Here is a 17,938-nt window from a genome sequence, read left to right as displayed (position 1 = left end):
AAGAGTTAATATCCAGAATATTTAAAGAACTCCTATCCTACCACCCAAGAAAACAACCTAGTTTTTTAAATGAGCAAATAACCTTAATAAACATTGCTCCAGGCCGGGCGCGGTGGCTCAAGCCTGTAATCCCAGCACTTTGGGAGGCCGAGACGGGCGGATCATGAGGTCAGGAGATCGAGACCATCCTGGCTATCACGGTGAAACCCCGTCTCTACTAAAAATACAAGAAAATTAGCCGGGCGAGGTGGCGGGCGCCTGTAGTCCCAGCTACTCGGGAGGCTGAGGCAGGAGAATGGCGTGAACCCGGGAGGCGGAGCTTGCAGTGAGCCGAGATCGCGCCACTGCACTCCAGCCTGGGGCACAGAGCAAGACTCCGCGTCAAAAAAAAAAATAAATAAATAAATAAACATTGCTCCAAAGAAGATATACAAATGGACAACATCACTGTTAAGGAAATGCAAATCAAAACCACAGTTGGATGCCGCCACACACCCATTAAGATAGCTATTATTAAAAACAAGCAAAAACAAAACAGGAAACGAGTGTCGGAAAGGGTGACCCTTGGTTCCAGCAGACGCATGCGTGTGCTGCTGGATAAAATGAAATCCTGGTGCACTGTCGATGTAAATGTAAAATGATAAAATAGTGCAACTGCTGTGGGAAACAGTACGATGATTCCTCGGGAAATTAAAAATAGAATTACCATGCCATCTGGCAATTCGACTTCTGGATATGTATCCAAAACAATTGAAAACAGGATCTCAAAGAGGTATTTGTGCATCCATGTTCATAAGCAGCATCAGTCACGACACCCATAAGGTGGAAGCAACCCAAGTGTCCATCTACGTATGAATGGACAAACAAAACGTGATGCACGCGCGCGCGCGCACACACACACAGATATTATTCAGCCTTAAAAAGGAATGGAATTCTAGTATAAGTTACAGCACAGATGCACCTTGAGAACATTATGCTAAGAAAATAAGCCAGTCACAAAAAAGACAAATACTATATGATTCCACAAATATGAAGTACCTAGAGGTGTCAGATTCCTAAAGACAAAGTAGAAGGATGGTTTCCAGTGGAGAGTTTTCTCCACTGGTATAGAGTTTCAGTTTGGTTTGTTTGTTTGTTTTTCGAGACGGAATTTTGCTCTTGTTGCCCAGGCTGGAGAGCAATGGCTAAATCTTGGCTCACCGCAACCTCCGCCTCCCGGATTCAAGCAATTCTCCTGCCTCAGCCTCCCGAGTAGCTGGGATTACAAGCATGCGCCACCACGCCCAGCTAATTTTGTATTTTTAGGAGAGACAGGGGTTCTCCATGTTGGTCAGGCTGGTCTCGGACTCCCAACTTCAGGTGATCCGCCCACCTCGGCCTCCCAAAGTGCTGGGATTACAGGCATGAGCCACCATGCCCGGCAGAGTTTCAGTTTTGTAAGATTAAATGGGTATAGAGTTACAGTTTTGTAAGATAAAAATAGTTCTGTAGGGTAGTTGCACAATAATGTGGATGTACTTAACATTACTGTACACTTAAAAATGGTGAAGATCGTAAATTTCATGTTATGTGTATTTTAGAACAATTTTTTTAAAAAACAAAACCCCCAGCCGGGCACGGTGGCTCACTCCTGTAATCCCAGCACTTTGGGAGGTCGAAGCGGGCGGATCACGAGGTCAGTAGTTGGAGACCAGCCTGGCCAACATGGCTAAACCCCGTCTCTACTAAAAATACAAAAATTAGCTGGGCGTGGTGGCACGCACCTGTAGTCCCAGCTACTCGGGAGGCTGAGGCAAGAGAATCGCTTGAACCTGGGAAGCGGAGATTGCAGGGAGCCGAGATCGCGCCACTGCACTCCAGCCTGGGAGACAGAGCAAGCCTCCGTCTCAGAAAACAAAACAAAACAAAACACCCTATGACCTTAGAGTTAATGGTAAAACTCAATGGGAGGAGGTGTGAGGAAAAACATATATTAATATGACGAAAGTGGAGTCAGGTTACTTTGCACCTTGGAGCATGTTTTAACAGTGGTTGCATTAACAGGGATCAGGAAGAGGTTTGAGGGCACAAGATTAGTTCAATTTTTTTTTTTTTTTTGAAGACAGGGTCTCACTGTTACCCAGGCTGGAGTGCAATGGTGAGATCTCGGCTCACTGCAACCTCCACCTCCCGGTTTCAGCGATCTTCCCACCTCAGCCTCCCTTAGTTCAATTTTTGAAATGTCAATTTTGAAGTGACGATTTTATAATGCAGCAGATATACAGGTCAATTAAATGTATTTAATTGGCCTGGAACGGTGACTCACGCCTCTAATCCCAGAGTTTTGGGACACTGAGGCAGAACGATCCCTTGAGGCCAGGAGTTCAAGACCACCTTAGGCAACATAGTGAGACCCTGTCTTTCTCTCTCTCTCTCTCTCTCTATATATATATATTTTAAAAGTTGCTTAATTGTGAAAATATAATGAAATTAGTAAATTAGAAGATAATTTACTAATGTCTGGTGGTCCTTGCTGAAGAATGGCACATGAAGTTTATTTTATTGAACGTGTTTCAGATACTGCTGTTGGGGGTGAGCCTTTACCCACTGTTTTTTGTTTTTCTAGTTTTTGCTTTTAACTACAGTCTTAGAAGGAAGCTTATAGTAATAATACAATTGATTTTATTACACATTAAACAACTCTGATTGGGGATATCTTGAATGAAAACTTCATTCCATTAGAACAGGGTAAAATATTGCTGGCCTTGGAATACAATCTAACACCAGAGAGAAGTTTCTTCTCCAAGTGAGTATTAAAATATATAATGCAGGTAAATTAGTAATAGCACGACAAATATTAGCTGCTATTATCATCATCAGGTTAAACACAAACGTATCACAAATGCACGTACGTAATTCTCCGCAAATGTATATACTAGTCGTCGATACTGGTTCATACAGTTATTTTCATTTTTTACTTAAAAGTGTAGCGTTCCTGGGAAAATCACTGATTAGGTTCAGATTAACATATAAAGCAGTAAGAACTTAAAAATAAAGATAATATAAAAAGAGCTGCTTTTAAAGGTTATGTTCTATGTATTGCACAGGGACGTGGAATATAATCGTTTTCATAGGAAAATTAACGCGCCTAGGAACCATTCTCTCGTGCGACTTGGTCTCCAGCCGGATCTCAGTCAGTGTGGAACTAGGTTGCCGCACACGTTGGCGAGGGTAGGAGGGTGTCAGACTGGCCTCCGCACCACGGAAGATCCATCCCGGAAGTGCTTACTGGTCGTCTCCATGCGCCGGTTCCTGGGCGTCGTAGAGTCAAGGCGCGAGGCTCGGACTGAGAGGTAGAGCTGGGGGGACCGTAAGCGCCCTCCGCCCGGGACGTGAATCGCTGCTCCCACCGGGCTAGACCCGGCGCCATCATGCTGCTCTTGCCAAGCCCCGCGGACGGCCGGGGCACCGCCATCACCCACGCTTTGACCTCTGGTAAGCGCCCACCCAACCCCGGCTCCTTCCCACCTCAGCCGCCCCTGCCTCAGTCCTCCGCCTTGGCAACCCTGGGCTGTCTCTACCTTTGACCCTGGCGACTAGCCCTGGGGCCGTGTGGAGCCGTAATAGGTGCGTTTTTGCTCCGTGTTTTAAAGTAATCCTACCCTAGATTAGAAGGAAGGAGGGTGAGGGGTGCCTTCCTTTTGCTCCTACCGTTGCTGCTTCCTTTCGCCGCTGCTGACTCATGGATTGGACTGAACATTTCGGGACCGAACCCCCCAGTACCCCAGAAAGATTCACATAAGCCTCTCTTTGCCTACGGCGGAAAGACTACGCGCAGCCAGCACCCCACGTGCCTGGGGTCGTACAAAGCTTTGCTGCTGGCGATCTCTTAAACACCTTTCTCCCTCTCTACGTTTGTTCCGGCCTTATTTTTTAAATGTCACAACTCAGACACCGCTCCTCATATTCGGTGTTAAAAGACTGTGCTGCTGAAAAGATCCGCGTAGATTTTGAAAGGCAGTTATTACAAGTGAAACTTGTCCTGCTGCTGTAGGTTTTAGATTTATGGCCCAGTACAGTCATGAGTATTGTAAACTTAAGAGTCTCCAGTTCCAGTCATCTACAGTAATTCCCATAGCCAGGTACATAAGCGTTTGTTGAATGTGATTTTGAACATTACCCATGGCACATGTTGCATTTGTGTGTCTCCGTGTGCCTCTTACAACTAGAGGAAAAGGCTTAAAAGGCAGTGTTTTTAAAAGCCACACACACCCCGTACTACAAGGTAGTACCTTTTTGACAGTGTTTTAATCCTCTCCTGTGTAAGGTGGAGGAAATCTTAAACTAAATTTTTCAGGGATTTTCCTTTTTCGAATTGCTAATATACACATGTACAGTGATTTACCGCCATTTCCGAGGAATAGATGATATCTTTACTACAAGTTTTTAATTTCAGAGAGTTTTTATGGTCTCATTCAAGCTTCCTAGAAACTGAATGAGATAAATAGGTATTGTTCCCATTTTATAGGTGAAGACATCCTGATTCATTTCAGGCCACACAGCCACTGTCAGACCTAGTCTGAAACCCAGAGTGTCTGGTTTCAGATTGAGAGCTTGTTCCGCTACAGCTTAGCTGCATTAGTAAATCCCCGTTTGCTGCTTGGAAAATTGTTTTCAGTACAAATTCTTGTTAGTGAATCCTTAAAATTTTTAAGAGCTATAGTTCAAGATTTTAATAAGTAAGATGGTTTGAGTTGGCTGGGTACGGTGGCTCACGCCTATAATCCCAGCACTTTGGGAGGTCGAGGTGGGTGGATCACCTGAGGTCAGGAGTTCGAGACCAGCCTGGCAAACATGGCAAAACCCCGTCTCTACTAAAAATACAAAAAAGTAGCTGGGCATGGTGGCGGGCGCCTATAATCCCAGCAATTTGGGAGGCTGAGGCAGAAGAATCTCTTGAACCCGGGAGGCAGAGGTTGCAGTGAGCCAAGATTGCGCCATTGCACTCCAGCCTGGGCAACAAGAGCAAAACTCCGTCTCAAAAAAAAAGATAGTTTGCGTTGCTTTTAGATTTTTTATTTTTGGTGAGGCTAGCTCTTCGTGACAATTTATCACTATTTATTACTTTATTAAAATTATTTGTCTGGGCGCAGTGGCTCACACCTGTAATCCAAACACTTTGGGAGGCCCAGGCGGGCTGATCACCTGAGGTCGGGAGTTCAAGACCAGCCTGACCAACATGGAGAAACCCCATCTCTACTAAAAATACAAAATTAGCGGGGCATGGTGGTGCATGCCTGTAATCCCAGCTACTCGGGAGGCTGAGGCACGAGAATCATTTGAACCCAGGAGGTGGAGGTTGCATTGAGCTGAGATCTCGCCATTGCACTCCAGCCTGGGCAGTAAGAGCAAAACTCCATCTCAAAAAAAAAAAAAAAAGTGAAAAGATAAATAAATAAAATAATTCGTCTAAAAGTCAAGCAGTTTGCAACATTTCTTCCTGTTCCTCAGCTTACTCTCATATCCCGAGAAAAGTACTGATTTATTGTTGACATTACTAAGTTTATGTTGTCAGATAACTGGAAGAGGTTGATTAAATACTCTTTAATACTAGGAAAGGATAATTTCTTGTTAACCCTCATGTAAACTGGATGACTGCAATTATTTTCTTAGTTGGTGGTTTTAAAAGTATATTCTTGTATCACTGTTTTGATTTTATTTCCTGAAAAAGTTAATTGCCTTGAAACAGATTTATTCCATGCAATACATTGAAGCCTCTCTTAACACTTTCAATCACAGCCTCTACACTTTGTCGAGTTGAACCTGTGGGAAGATGGTTTGAAGCTTTTGTTAAGAGGAGAAACAGAAATGCTTCTGCCTCTTTTCAGGAACTGGAGGATAAGAAAGAGTTATCTGAGGAATCAGAAGATGAAGAATTGCAGTTGGAAGAGTTTGCCATGCTGAAAACACTTGATCCCAAAGACTGGAAGGTATTTAATATCTGAATATTTTGTTCAGTCAGATGCTTTGTTAGACATAGTTTTCTTGGGAGTTTTCCATTAATAAACCGTGTTTTAAGATGGTTCAGCAAGATGACTATAATTTAGCATCTGTTTATTACTAAGTCTTGAGTGGGTTAGCACTAGCCATGAGATACTGTCTCTGCTGGAGAAATCCAGGAAGAGTTCACAGAAAAGATAATGTTTGCACTGGTCTTAAAAGGACAGGCGGCAGTTAGTGAAGCAGAGAAATGAAAGAAGTATTCTGGGCCGAAGGAGTAAGATATACAAAGACACAAAGGAGTAAAAGAATATGTAGTGCCTCTTGAGGGATCGATGAGTCGTACAGGGTACATGCAGTATGGTGGTGAGAAATCTAGTGTCCTTAAAATCTTTTGGACTCTAGACCAAACTCTGTTGTGTCCTTTTTACACCATGCTAAGGAAGGAATTAAAATTTATTTTGGGGACAGTAAGATGCCATCAAAAGTTTCTTAGCTAATTTTAGAAAAGTAATTCCCTTGGCAGTACAGAAAATTGCTTGAAAGGGGGCAAGGGACTGGAGGGGAAGTGAATAGTTTACTGTTACAGGGCTGGTGCACTAAGGCAGACCTGTGACTGAATCCTTGAACTTAGTGTGTGGCTGGGTTTTGAGGAAGAAGGGTCAGATTTCCATTTTTTGGAGGTAGAATTGATAGGCTTTGGTGACCCTGGCTGTGTGGCACAAGAGAAAGGGAAATATTCAGAGGTCCTCCCCAGCATTAGGGCTTGAGTGACCTGCTAGAGTGTGAGGTCAGTAACCAGTGCTGGGATGAGGATAAGAATGTTTGTGGGAGGTGCTGTTTGTGTCCAGGTTTGGCTATGTGAAGACTGAGGTTTGGTACCATAGTGGTGAAGCTGTCTAGTAGTTGGTTAGAAATTGGTCTATGACTCCAAAAAGAGGTTAGAGCCAAAGACTTTTTGAAGTCATTGGCACATAGTGGTGGTTGCTGTGGGGAATTGAATGACATCAGCAAGGGACAAAAGTATAAACAAATAGATAATGCTTTAGTAGCTACTTGTATAATAGTTAAATGTGTATGCTGTGGAATTGGAGTGCCTGAATTCAAATCTGGTTCTGCCATGTGGCGCACTTGGACCTTGGGAAAGTTCCCGGACATGTGTGTACTTCGTTTCCCTTGTTGCTACAGTGAGATTGTTACCAGCTCAGAGGTTTATCTTGAGGATTAATAAAAGGATGCTTATAAAGCACTTAAGTTAGTACTTGCCACATGATAAATGCCAAACAAATAATGGATAAAAAGAGTTCCTATGTCATTGGTTGTTTAGAGGACTAAATGAGCTAAGGCATATGTATAAAACACTTGGAAAAGTAAGCACTCAGAAAGTGTTAGCTGATTCTCCCACCACCTCATCCATTAAAAAAAAAGAAAGAGACTGAACACTGAGGAGCATGGATATTTCCAGGGTAGGAAGAGGAGGAAAAACAGCAGAAGATACTAAGAAGGGTAACAGAAGTAGAAAGAAAACAAGGAAAAAGACACTTTGTTATTTGAAAAAAAGACTTCCTAAATATCAGGCACCATATTCTTCCAGAAACTAAGGGAGGAGCAAGGGGGAAAAAGAGGCAGGGTGTGGTGGCTCACGCCTATAATCCCAGCACTTTCGGAGACTGAGTCGGGCAGATCACCCGAGGTCAGGAGTTCGAGACCAGTCTGACCAACATGGTGAAACCCCGTCTCTACTAAAAATACAAAATTAGCCAGGCGTGGCGGCGCATGCCTGTAATCCCAGCTACTTGGGAGGCTGAGGCAGGAGAATCGCTTCAACCCAGGAGGTGGAGGTTGCGATGAGCCAAGATCACACAATTGCACTCCAGCCTGGGCAACAAGAGCGAAACTCTGTCTCAAAAAATAAAAAGGGAAAAAGAGTCACGTGTGTCACTGCTTCAGAAAAAGGTCAATCACATAACATGAAAATTTATTTTAAAAAACATTGTACGGGACATAGTGACACATGCTTGTAATCCCAGCTACTCAGGAGGCTGAAACAGGAGAATCGCTTGAACCTGGGAGGTGGAGGTTGCTGTGAGCTGAGATCGTGCCACTGCACTCCAGCCTGGGCAACAAGAGCAAAACTCCATCTCAAAAAAAACCACAAAAAACATTGGATTTGACAAACTACTTCAGTGCTCTCATTGAAAGCAGGTTGAGTAAAATGATTGGGAAGGCAAGAGATTACAGTGGATGAGGAGTGATTAGGAAGTGATGAAGTAGGACCAAAGTGTAAAATACCCTTTCAAAGCTGGGTAGTTAAGAAAATGAGAGAAGATAATAACTTGAGAAGAAGGCAGAGTTGGGAAAAGAACTGGGGAGTGTTGAGATCTATAAGAGGGAGAAGGTCTTTGGTATAGAAAGAAGTAGATTGTATCAGAGTAAGGTAGCAGGGTTCATTTGCTTGTTCGGTTTATTTTCATTCATCAAATATGGATCAAACACCATGTCAGATACTGTTCTAGGTGCTGAGGATACTGTACTGAACAAGACAGTATTACTGCTTCCACATAGCTTATATTCCAGTGACACAATAAGTAAAACAAGAACATGTAGCCGTAAGTGCCATAGGGTGACCATAAGCTATCAGCAGGTGCTGAGAGAAAAAAGGGGTCTTTGGTCAAGTAGGTTTGGAAAATGCTAGGTTTTACAGGTTTCCGTTTATTTTTTAAATCTAATTACAGGACTTCTCAGAGCCTTTCTTAAGCTTTTGTGCCTATAAATCATCAAGGAGGCTATATAATAGTCCACATTTACCCTTTTTAAAATTTATATTTTATTTTATTTTGATACAGAGTCTCACTCTGTTGCCCAGGCTGGAGTGCAGTGGCGCGGTGTCTGCTCACTGTAACCTCTGCCTCCCAGATTCAAGCAATTCTCCTGCCTCAGCGTCCCAAGTAGCTGGGATTACAGGCGGGCGCCACCACGCCCGGCTAATTTTTTTGTATTTTTGGTAGAGACAGGATTTCACCATGTTAGCCAGGCTGGTCTCAAACTCCTGACCTCATGATCCGCCCACCTCAGCCTCCCAAAGCATTGGGATTACAGGCGTGAACTAGCACGCCCTGCCTTTTTTTTAAAAGACAGGGTCTTGGCCGGGTGCGGTGGCTCACACCTGTAATCCCTTGACCCTTTGGGAGGCCAAGGCAGGTAGATCACCTGAGGTCAGGAGTTCGAGACCAGCCTGACCAACAAGGTGAAACCCTGTTTCTACTAAAAATACAAAAATTAGCCGGGCATGGTGGTGTGCACCTGTAATCCTGGCAACTTGGGAGGCTGAGGCAGGAGAATTGCTTGAACCTGGGAGACGGAGGTTGCAGTGAGCCAAAATGGCACCATTGCACTCCAGCCTGGGCAACAGAGCAAGACTCTGTCTCAAAAGAGTAAAATCTTAAAATCATTAAAAAAAAAAAAAAGAAAAAAAGGGTCTTGCTCTGTTGCCTATCCTGGAGTGCAGTGGCATCATCACAGCTCACTGCAGCCTCTACTTACCAGATTCAAGCAATCCTCCTATTTCTGATTCCTGAGTAGCTGGAACTGCAGGTGCACACCACCACACCCAGCTAATTTTTAAAAATTTTTTTGTGGAGACAGGAATCTTGCTTTGTTGCCCAGGCTGGCATCATATTCCTGGGCTCAAGCTATCCTCCACCTGGGCCTCCCAAAGTGCTAGGATTACAGGCTTTAACCATGGCACCCAGCCTAATCCACATTTCTCAACCTTATATGACCATAGAACCTGTTTTATACAGAACCTTTTACCAGACACCTGATGAAATGTCACTTTGGGAAATGCTGTATTAAGGTACCAGAACACAAGGGATGGAATATATTGGCTCCATTTCAAATTTGACTCCCTTTTGTGTTTTTATCAGAACCAAGATCATTATGCAGTTCTTGGACTTGGCCATGTGAGATACAAGGCTACACAGAGACAGATCAAAGCAGCTCGTAAGTACTTAGTTATTTTTAAATAATCACATATCTGTTATAGGAACACCCTATGCTTTAAGTACTTAGTTATTTTGAAATAATCACATATCTGGTATAGGAACACCCTATGCTTTTTAAAAGATACACGGTATCATAGTCTGCAGCTGTAACTACATTTAACAGCATGCGTTATATTGTCATAACAAGCAAAAAACCATGGTCTCCCTTGCCGTCAGAATCAGAAGAAAGCAATCCATTTTACATGTAGACTTTCCCATTAGGGATAAGAAATTAGGATGGGTGTGTGTGTGTGGATACAGAATATTCTCCCAATGGCAAGCTTTTAAAAAATAATACTTTGCCTCTCTTTAGAAGTATGGCCAGCTGTACTTAGTGGATACTGCCTTTTTCTTTGTTTTTTTTTTTAGGTTATTTTGTAATCTTAGGTCACACCTTTATAGATATCACCCTGTCTTCTGTCCAAGAAAGTTGTCTGATGTTTTATTGTTGTTTTCATTGACAAGGTTAAAATTTGGCATGGGACAGGGTAATGTTGGGACCCCAGTCTTCATATGCCTTATAAAACACCATCCCTTAATGCTCCTAAATGTCCTATGCTTTGCAATCCTGTGGACATAATTTCTTATACACATGATCAGTTCAACTAATAAAGTTTAGTGAAAGAGGTAAGAGATGAAGGTGATCAGTTTTCTATCTTAGGAGAATGGGAATGTTCTGCCCTCCACTCTAGAGAATGGGTATTGAGGTCAGAGAGGGTAAGATTGTGGCCACATGGAAAAGGAGTAGGGAGTCAGGGCCTGTCAAGAAGAGGAGGAATTATACTTGAAGGAAGATGACTGAATATGAACGCCTATGCTAAAAATTATTAGTCAATACTTAGTATAGTAGATGAACTCAAAATCGTCCCCATTACTGCTTACATTTAGGAAAATCACAGGAAATATTTTTTAACAAAGTGAAGGAATTTATCAGATTATTTTAAACCAGATTTGTTTAAAGGCTGGCATGACTCTAGACAAAGCATATGCTAGTGCATGTGAATAGTTATTCCAGTATACATAAATGCCAGAAAAATCCATTTGCCACATACAAGTGTTTGCAAAGTTTTACTATATGAAAGAATAGCGTTGGCCGGGCGTGGTGGCTCACGGCTATAATCTCAGCACTTTGGGAGGCCGAGATGGGTGATCACCTGAGGTCAGGAGTACGAGACCAGCCTGGAAAATGTGGTGAAACCCTGTCTCTACTAAAAGTACAAAAAAATTAGCTGAGCATGGTGGCAGGCACCTGTAATCCCAGCTACTTGTGAGACTGAGGCAGGAGAATCGCTTGAACCCAGGAGGTGGAGGTTGCAGTGAGCCGAGGTCGCACCATCGCACTCCAGCCTGGGCAACAAGAGTGAGACTGTTTCCAAAAAAAAATGAATAGCATAAAAAGACCAAATATGTCTCAATACAGATAAATTTGTTAATTAGAATTGATATATAACTGTGAAAATAGTTTGTGTTTTAAGGTGAAATAATTCTTTGTTTCTCAAAAGATTAAAAATGTGCAATAAATTGCAAAAGAAACATTCATTTGCTTCTGTTAAATTCACTCTCTTTTTTTGAGACAGAATTTCGCACTTGTTGCCCAGGCTGGAGTGCAATGGGGTGATCTCGGCTCTCTGCAACCTCCATCTCCTGGGTTGAAGCGATTCTCCTGCCTCAGCCTCCTGAGTAGCTGGGATTACAGGCATGTGCCACCACGCCTGGCTAATTTTGTATTTTTTTGTAGAGATGAGATTTCACCATGTGGGTCAGGCTGGTCTCGAACTCCCGACCTCAGGTGATCCACCCACGTTGGCCTCTCAGAGTGCTGGGATTACAGGCATGAGCCACAGCACCCGTCCTACATCCACTCTTTTTATTGGCCTTGTAGAAATAGATTTTTAGCCAGGCACAGTAGCTCACACCTGTAATCCCAACACTTTGGAAGGCCAAGGCAGGCGGATCACTTGAGGCTGGAGTTCAATACCAGCCTGGCCAACGTGGCGAAACCCCATCTCTACTAAAAATACAAAAATTAGCCAGGTGCGGTGGTGCATGCGTGTAAGCCCAACTACTTGAGAGACTGAGACATGAGAATCACTTGAACCTGGAAGGCAGAAGTTGCAGTGAACTGAAATTGTACCAGTGTAGTCCAACCTGAGCAACAGAGTGAGACTCTGTCTCATTAAAAAGGAAAAGAAAAGAAATATAGCTTTTGAATATGTATTCTCTAGCCAAAAGTTTTGTAGCACCAGTGCAGAGATTGTTAACAATAAGGGTAATTATAACTTACTCTCTACCACCCTTGCGGAATATTCCATCAGCCTTTATTCAGAAAGAAGCTGTCATTCTTGCACCTCTGTCACTATAAAACACAGTTGCTACTCCCTGCTTTCTGAAAATCTTTCTAAAAGTTAAAATGCAAAGTTACTGTTCGCAAATCTGTAATTATCAGCACAAACAAACCTAATGAAAATGGAAGTCTGGTACCATTTGAGGGCCTTTGAGTGCTTGCTTCATATTACAAGCAAAGTTATTTTTGTTGAGTATATTTTGAATGTCAGTAATGAAAATTAATTAAGTGTGAAGTAGGAGCCGGCTGTGCTGGCTCACGCCTCTAATCCTAGCACTTTGGGAGGCTGAGGCAGGTGGATCACCTGAGGTCAGGAGTTCGAGACCAGCCTGGCCAACATGGCGAAACCCCGTCTCTACTAAAAATACAAAAATATTAGCTGGGAGTAGTGACGGGTGCCTGTAGTCGCAGCTACTCGCGAGGCTGAGGCAGGAGAATGGCGTGAACCCAGGAGTTGGAGCTTGCAGTGAGCCAGGATAATGCCACTGCACCCCAGAAACTGGAAATCACCCAAATGTTTAATAACATGGAAATAGATAAGCAAACTGCTATATATTTTGGTGCAGTGTAATACTAATCAGCAATTTTTAAAAGAACAAATTGCCAATACACAGAAAAACATGGATGAATTTCAAACCATGAATAAAAGAAGCCAGACACAGACATACTGTAAGTTACATCTACCTGAAGCTCAAGAACATACAAAAGTGGTGACAGGCATCAGAAAATGGTTGCCTCAGCTGGTAGAGGATGGGAGCCCAGTGGAAAAGGGTACAAGGGAACTTTCTGGATGATGGAATGGCCTCTGTTTTCTTTTGGGTAGCAGTTACAGGAGTGTATATGATTGCCAAAACTCACTGAACTTAATGAATTCTTAAAATCTGGGCATTTATTTTATGTAAATTTTATCTCAGTTGAATCAGATAGATATGATTAAACAAACCAAAAATACCAGTCACTTGGGAAATTAAATATATTCTTTTGAACCTAGACAGAAATAAAAATTATGCAATAGACTTCTTTTTTTCCACAAAAGTAAGATTACTGCTTTACCAAAACTTAAGGACTGGCAGCTAGAGCTGTACCTTAAGTAAATTCATTGCCTTAACCTATTCTGTTACTTTTTTCAAAAGAGGGAAAAGATAAGGTGGAAATTCAATTCAGAGGTTTAAAAGTATAGCACAAAGGAAGATGCAGGAAGAAAATAAATAAGACAATATCCCAAAATGGGTTTTATAAGAAGAATAAACAAATACAAGTTGAGCGTCCCTAATCCAAAAATCCAAAGTCCAAAATGCTCCAAATTGTGAGTGCCAGTATGACGCTTCAAAGGAAATGCTCACTGGAGGATTTTGGATTTTCAGATTTGGAATGGATGCTCACCCAGTAAGTATAATGCACATATTCCAAAATCTAAAAATATTTGAAATCCCGAACGCTTTTGGTCCCAGGCATTTCAGAGACAGGATACTCACAACGTAGTGAAATACACAAAGAATTAATCATGGTGGCTCATGCCTGTGATCCCAGCATTTGGAAGGCTGAGGTGGGCGGATTGCTTGAGCTCTGTAGTTCAAGACCAGGCTGGGCAACATGGCAAAATGCCATTTCTACAAAAAATAGAAAAATTAGCTGGGCATAGTGGTGCATGCCCATGCTGCTCAGAAGGCTGAGATAGCGCTTGAGCCCAGGAGGTGAAGAAGCCCATGCAGTGAGCCATGATCACACCACAGCACTCCACCCTGGACAGTAGTAAGACCCTGTCCCCCTGCCCTCCCCAAAAAAAGAAACAAAAAAAAAGGATGAAAACATTAAAGTTACCAAAGGATTTACTCCTAAAAACAATTATTAGGCCCAGATCATTTTTCAGGTGAATTGTTTCAAGTGTTAAAGAATCAAAAATTCTAATGCTGAATATAAACTTGATTTTTTATGTTGTAATTGGAGAATCAGTTAATCATAAACTGTTTTGGAATAATTCATTTTGTTAAGTTGTACAGTTTAATGTAATCTGAGTATGCAAAACCTAGCAGAGAGCTCAAAAAATCCTACAAACAATTCCTATTAATATAATGAAAAAAAAAACCCAGTTAAAATGTTAAAATAATAGCAAATTCAAGAAAAGGGAATTTTTATACACTGTTGGTAGGAATGTAAATTAGCATAGCCACTATAGAAGATAGTATGGAGATTTCTCAAAAAATTAAAAATAGAATTACCATATAGCCCAGCAGTCCCACTACTGGATATTTATCCAAAGAAAAAGAAAACAGTATGTCAAAGGGGTACTTGCACTCCCATGTTTTTATTGCAGCTCTGTTTATAATAACAAAGATAAGGAATCCACCTAAGTGTCCATCAGCAGACTAATGGATAAAGAAAATGTATATGTACACAATAGGATACCACTCAGCCATAAAAAAGAATGAAATCATGTCTGCAGCAACATAGATGGAACTGGAGGTCATTATGTTGAGTGAAATAAACTAGGCACAGGAAGGCAAATATTGGCATGTTCTCACTTTTGAGAACAGTGGGAGCTTAAAAAGTTGATCTCATGGAGATAGTAGATAGAATGATAGATACCAGAGGCTGGGAAGGGTGTTGGGGGGAGAGGGATAAAGAGAGGTTGGTCAATGGACACAAACATACAGTTAGAAGGAATAAGTCCCAGTGTTCTGTAGCAGAGTAGGGTGACAATAGTTAACAATAATGTATTGTATATTTCAAAATAGCTAGAAGAGAGAACTTGAAATGTTCATAATACATAGAAATAATAAACACTCAAGTTGATGGATACCCAAATACCCTGACTTGATCATTATATGGTTTATGCATGTATCATGAATTATGCACAAAATGAGGCCAGGCGCAGTGGCTCATGCCTGTAATCCCAGCACTTTGGGAGGCCGAGCCGGGCGGATCATGAGGTCAGGAATTCAAGACCAAGCCTGGCCAACATGGTGAAACCCCGTCTCTACTAAAAATACAAAAATTAGCTGAGTGTGGTGGCAGGTGCCTGTAATCCCAGATACTTCAGAGGCTGAGACAGGAGAATCGTTTGAACCCAGGAGGCGGAGGTTGCAGTGAGCCGAGATTGCACCATTGTGCTCCAGCCTGGCCAACAGAATGAGACTCAATCTCAAAAAAAAAAAAAAAATGGATTTTGTTCGTGTATTATGAACAAAATATCACATGTACCCCGTCAGTGTGTACAGATGCTTGTATTATGAAATAATAGTGGCCAGGTGTGGTGGCACAGGCCTGTAATTCTAGCACTTTGGGAGGCCATGGTGGGAGGATTGCTTGAGCCCAGGAGTTCAAGACCAGCCTGGCCAACATGACAAAACCCCTTCCCTACAAAAAATAAAAAAAGTTAGCAAGGCATGGTGGAGCGCACCTGTAATCCCAGCCACTTGGGAGGCTGAGGTGGGAGGATCACCTGAGCCCAGGAGGTTAAGGCTGCAGTGAGCCAAGATCGTGTCACTGTGCTCTAGCCTGGGCAACAGAGTGATACCCTGGCTCAAAATAAAATAAAATAACAAATGCAATTTAACAGTATACTAAAAGAATAATAGTGTTCATGAACACAGTTTCTCTCAGGTATCCAACTTAGGAAGTGTATTAATATAGCAAAATTATACCTCAGATAATATTAAATCTATGTGATTTCCTAAGTAGGTAGTGAAAACACATACCACAATTTAACACCCATTCCTTTTTGATAAGAATTTTGAAAAGAAATGTAGTTAATTCCCTACTTTGATAACTGTTTCAGGCCCACAGCTAGCAAACTTTTAGCTATGTGGCATTAATGCTGTTACCTAAAATCTAGGGGTGAAGCAGCCTGCATTTTATTTTTTATGCGATTTTGGGAGTTTGGGTTAGTGAGTTAAGTTATTAAATAAGAGACAACTGTTGGAAAGAAGAAAATAAATACATTTGTAGATAATATAGGATCTGTCTAGAAAAGCAAAAGAGAGTTAAGGGACTAGATGCAAGAAAAATAAGCAAAAATTACAGTTTTTGTAAGTTACCATCAAATATATAAGAAAGCTGTGGTCATTATAAAGATAACCGCAGGGCAACAATAAGTAACCAAAACAAGCCCTTGTAAAATTTACTATTATAAAGATAGTATCACAAATCAGTGGAATAGGGAAGGATTATATTAAATCACAGTAAGATTTTGAAAAATGACAAGTTTAGATACTTTCTTGGCTATATTAAAATTCCAAAAAGATTTTAAAATTTTTTCAATCTAACTGTAGGAAATATTAATGAAACTAGAACTATTATAAGTACTAGAAGAAATTATAAAAGAAATAATCAGTAAATGTAAATAAAAATGACAATTTTTTTTAAAACATAAGTGTTAACAAAACAGTTGGGAAAAAATTAGCAATAAACATAGTGAATTAGGAGGCAGCATTCAAACATGCTGAGGAGTCAGGCCGTCTGGATTAGAGCCCGACTTGGCCGGAAATTTGAGCAAGTTGCAGTGGTAGTGGCTACGTAACATCTCTGTGCCTCGTTTTCCTCATCTATAAAGTGGAGACAGTAATAGTACTTTCTTCATAGGATCATGGAGAAGATTAACTGGTAAACAGGCCTTGCACATGTCAGCTACTCCATAGATGTTAACAGCTAGCCATTATTTATTGTAAAGTGACACACAGAGTCAGAAGAAAAACTGAGACAGCCCCTCCTTTTTCCCGTTAAAGAATGAAAAACAAAAAAATTGTTGACCACCAGTGATAATCACAAATTTTAAATAATTATACCTACTGTGGCTGAGGCTGTGGTGAAAGAATATTCACATAGGAGTATGAAATAGTATGCCTTTTGAAAAATAACTTGTTCCATTTCCACTCACAAAGTTCACTTCTGTGATTATATCCTAAGAAAGAATCCTAAATAAGGAAAAATACTTATATTTAAAATTATTCAAATTGGCATTATTTATAATAATGCAAAATTGGAAATGGCCCAAGTGTCCAACAGTAGAGAAATGCCTAAATTACAACAAATCTACTTGTAACACTGTATTAAGCAGTCATGTGAAAGAAAAATTTGAAGAGTTTGCAAGGAAAAAACCATGGAAAATGCAAATGCTATAATGTGAAATTGAAAAAAGCAGAATATAAATTAGTACATACGATTACACCTGAATTTTTTTCTTCTTCTTTTTGAGACAGAGTCTCACTCACCCAGGTTGGAATGCAGTGGCGCCATCTCAGCTCACTGCAACCTCCACCTCGTGGGTTCAAGCGATTCTTATGTCTGAGCCACCGAAGTAGCTGGGACCACAGGCATGCACCACCACACCCATCTAGTTTTTGTATTTTTAGTAGAAACCAGGTTTTGCCATATTGGCCAGGCTGATCTTGAACTCCTGACCTCAAGTGATCCTCCCAGCTCAGCCTCCCAAAGTGCTGGGATTACAAGCATGAGCCACCATGCCCAGCCTACACCTGAATTTTTAAAAGCATATGCTTAAGAAAACAAAAATATCCATGCAGAAATACACCAAAATGTTAACAGTCACTGTCGTTGGCTAGGGGCACTTTGG

At 41.5% G+C, this 17,938-nt stretch overlaps 1 protein-coding gene across 6 annotated transcripts in view; it reads left to right on the top strand.

Moving 5' to 3' along the window:
- The first annotated feature begins 3,273 nt into the window (after positions 1-3,273).
- DNAJC2 (DnaJ heat shock protein family (Hsp40) member C2) overlaps positions 3,274-17,938 on the top strand; it is a 33,681-nt gene continuing 19,016 nt past the window's right edge. For 2 of the 6 annotated variants that reach the window (XM_045387537.1, XM_074035719.1), the window contains exons 1-3: positions 3,274-3,474; positions 5,868-5,969; positions 9,906-9,981. In XM_045387537.1, coding sequence (XP_045243472.1) covers positions 5,937-5,969; positions 9,906-9,981 — 109 coding nt within the window. In that variant the 5' untranslated portion in view covers positions 3,274-3,474; positions 5,868-5,936. Of the gene's footprint in view, positions 3,475-5,778; positions 5,970-9,905; positions 9,982-17,938 lie in introns of all 6 variants that reach the window. The other 4 variants (XM_045387536.1, XM_074035718.1, XM_074035717.1 and 1 more) reach the window with 2 other exon arrangements.

Source organism: Macaca fascicularis, chromosome 3 (genome assembly GCF_037993035.2).
Source record: "Macaca fascicularis isolate 582-1 chromosome 3, T2T-MFA8v1.1".
Lineage (NCBI taxonomy): Eukaryota > Metazoa > Chordata > Mammalia > Primates > Cercopithecidae > Macaca > Macaca fascicularis.
This window is presented reverse-complemented; position numbering and strand designations above follow the sequence as displayed.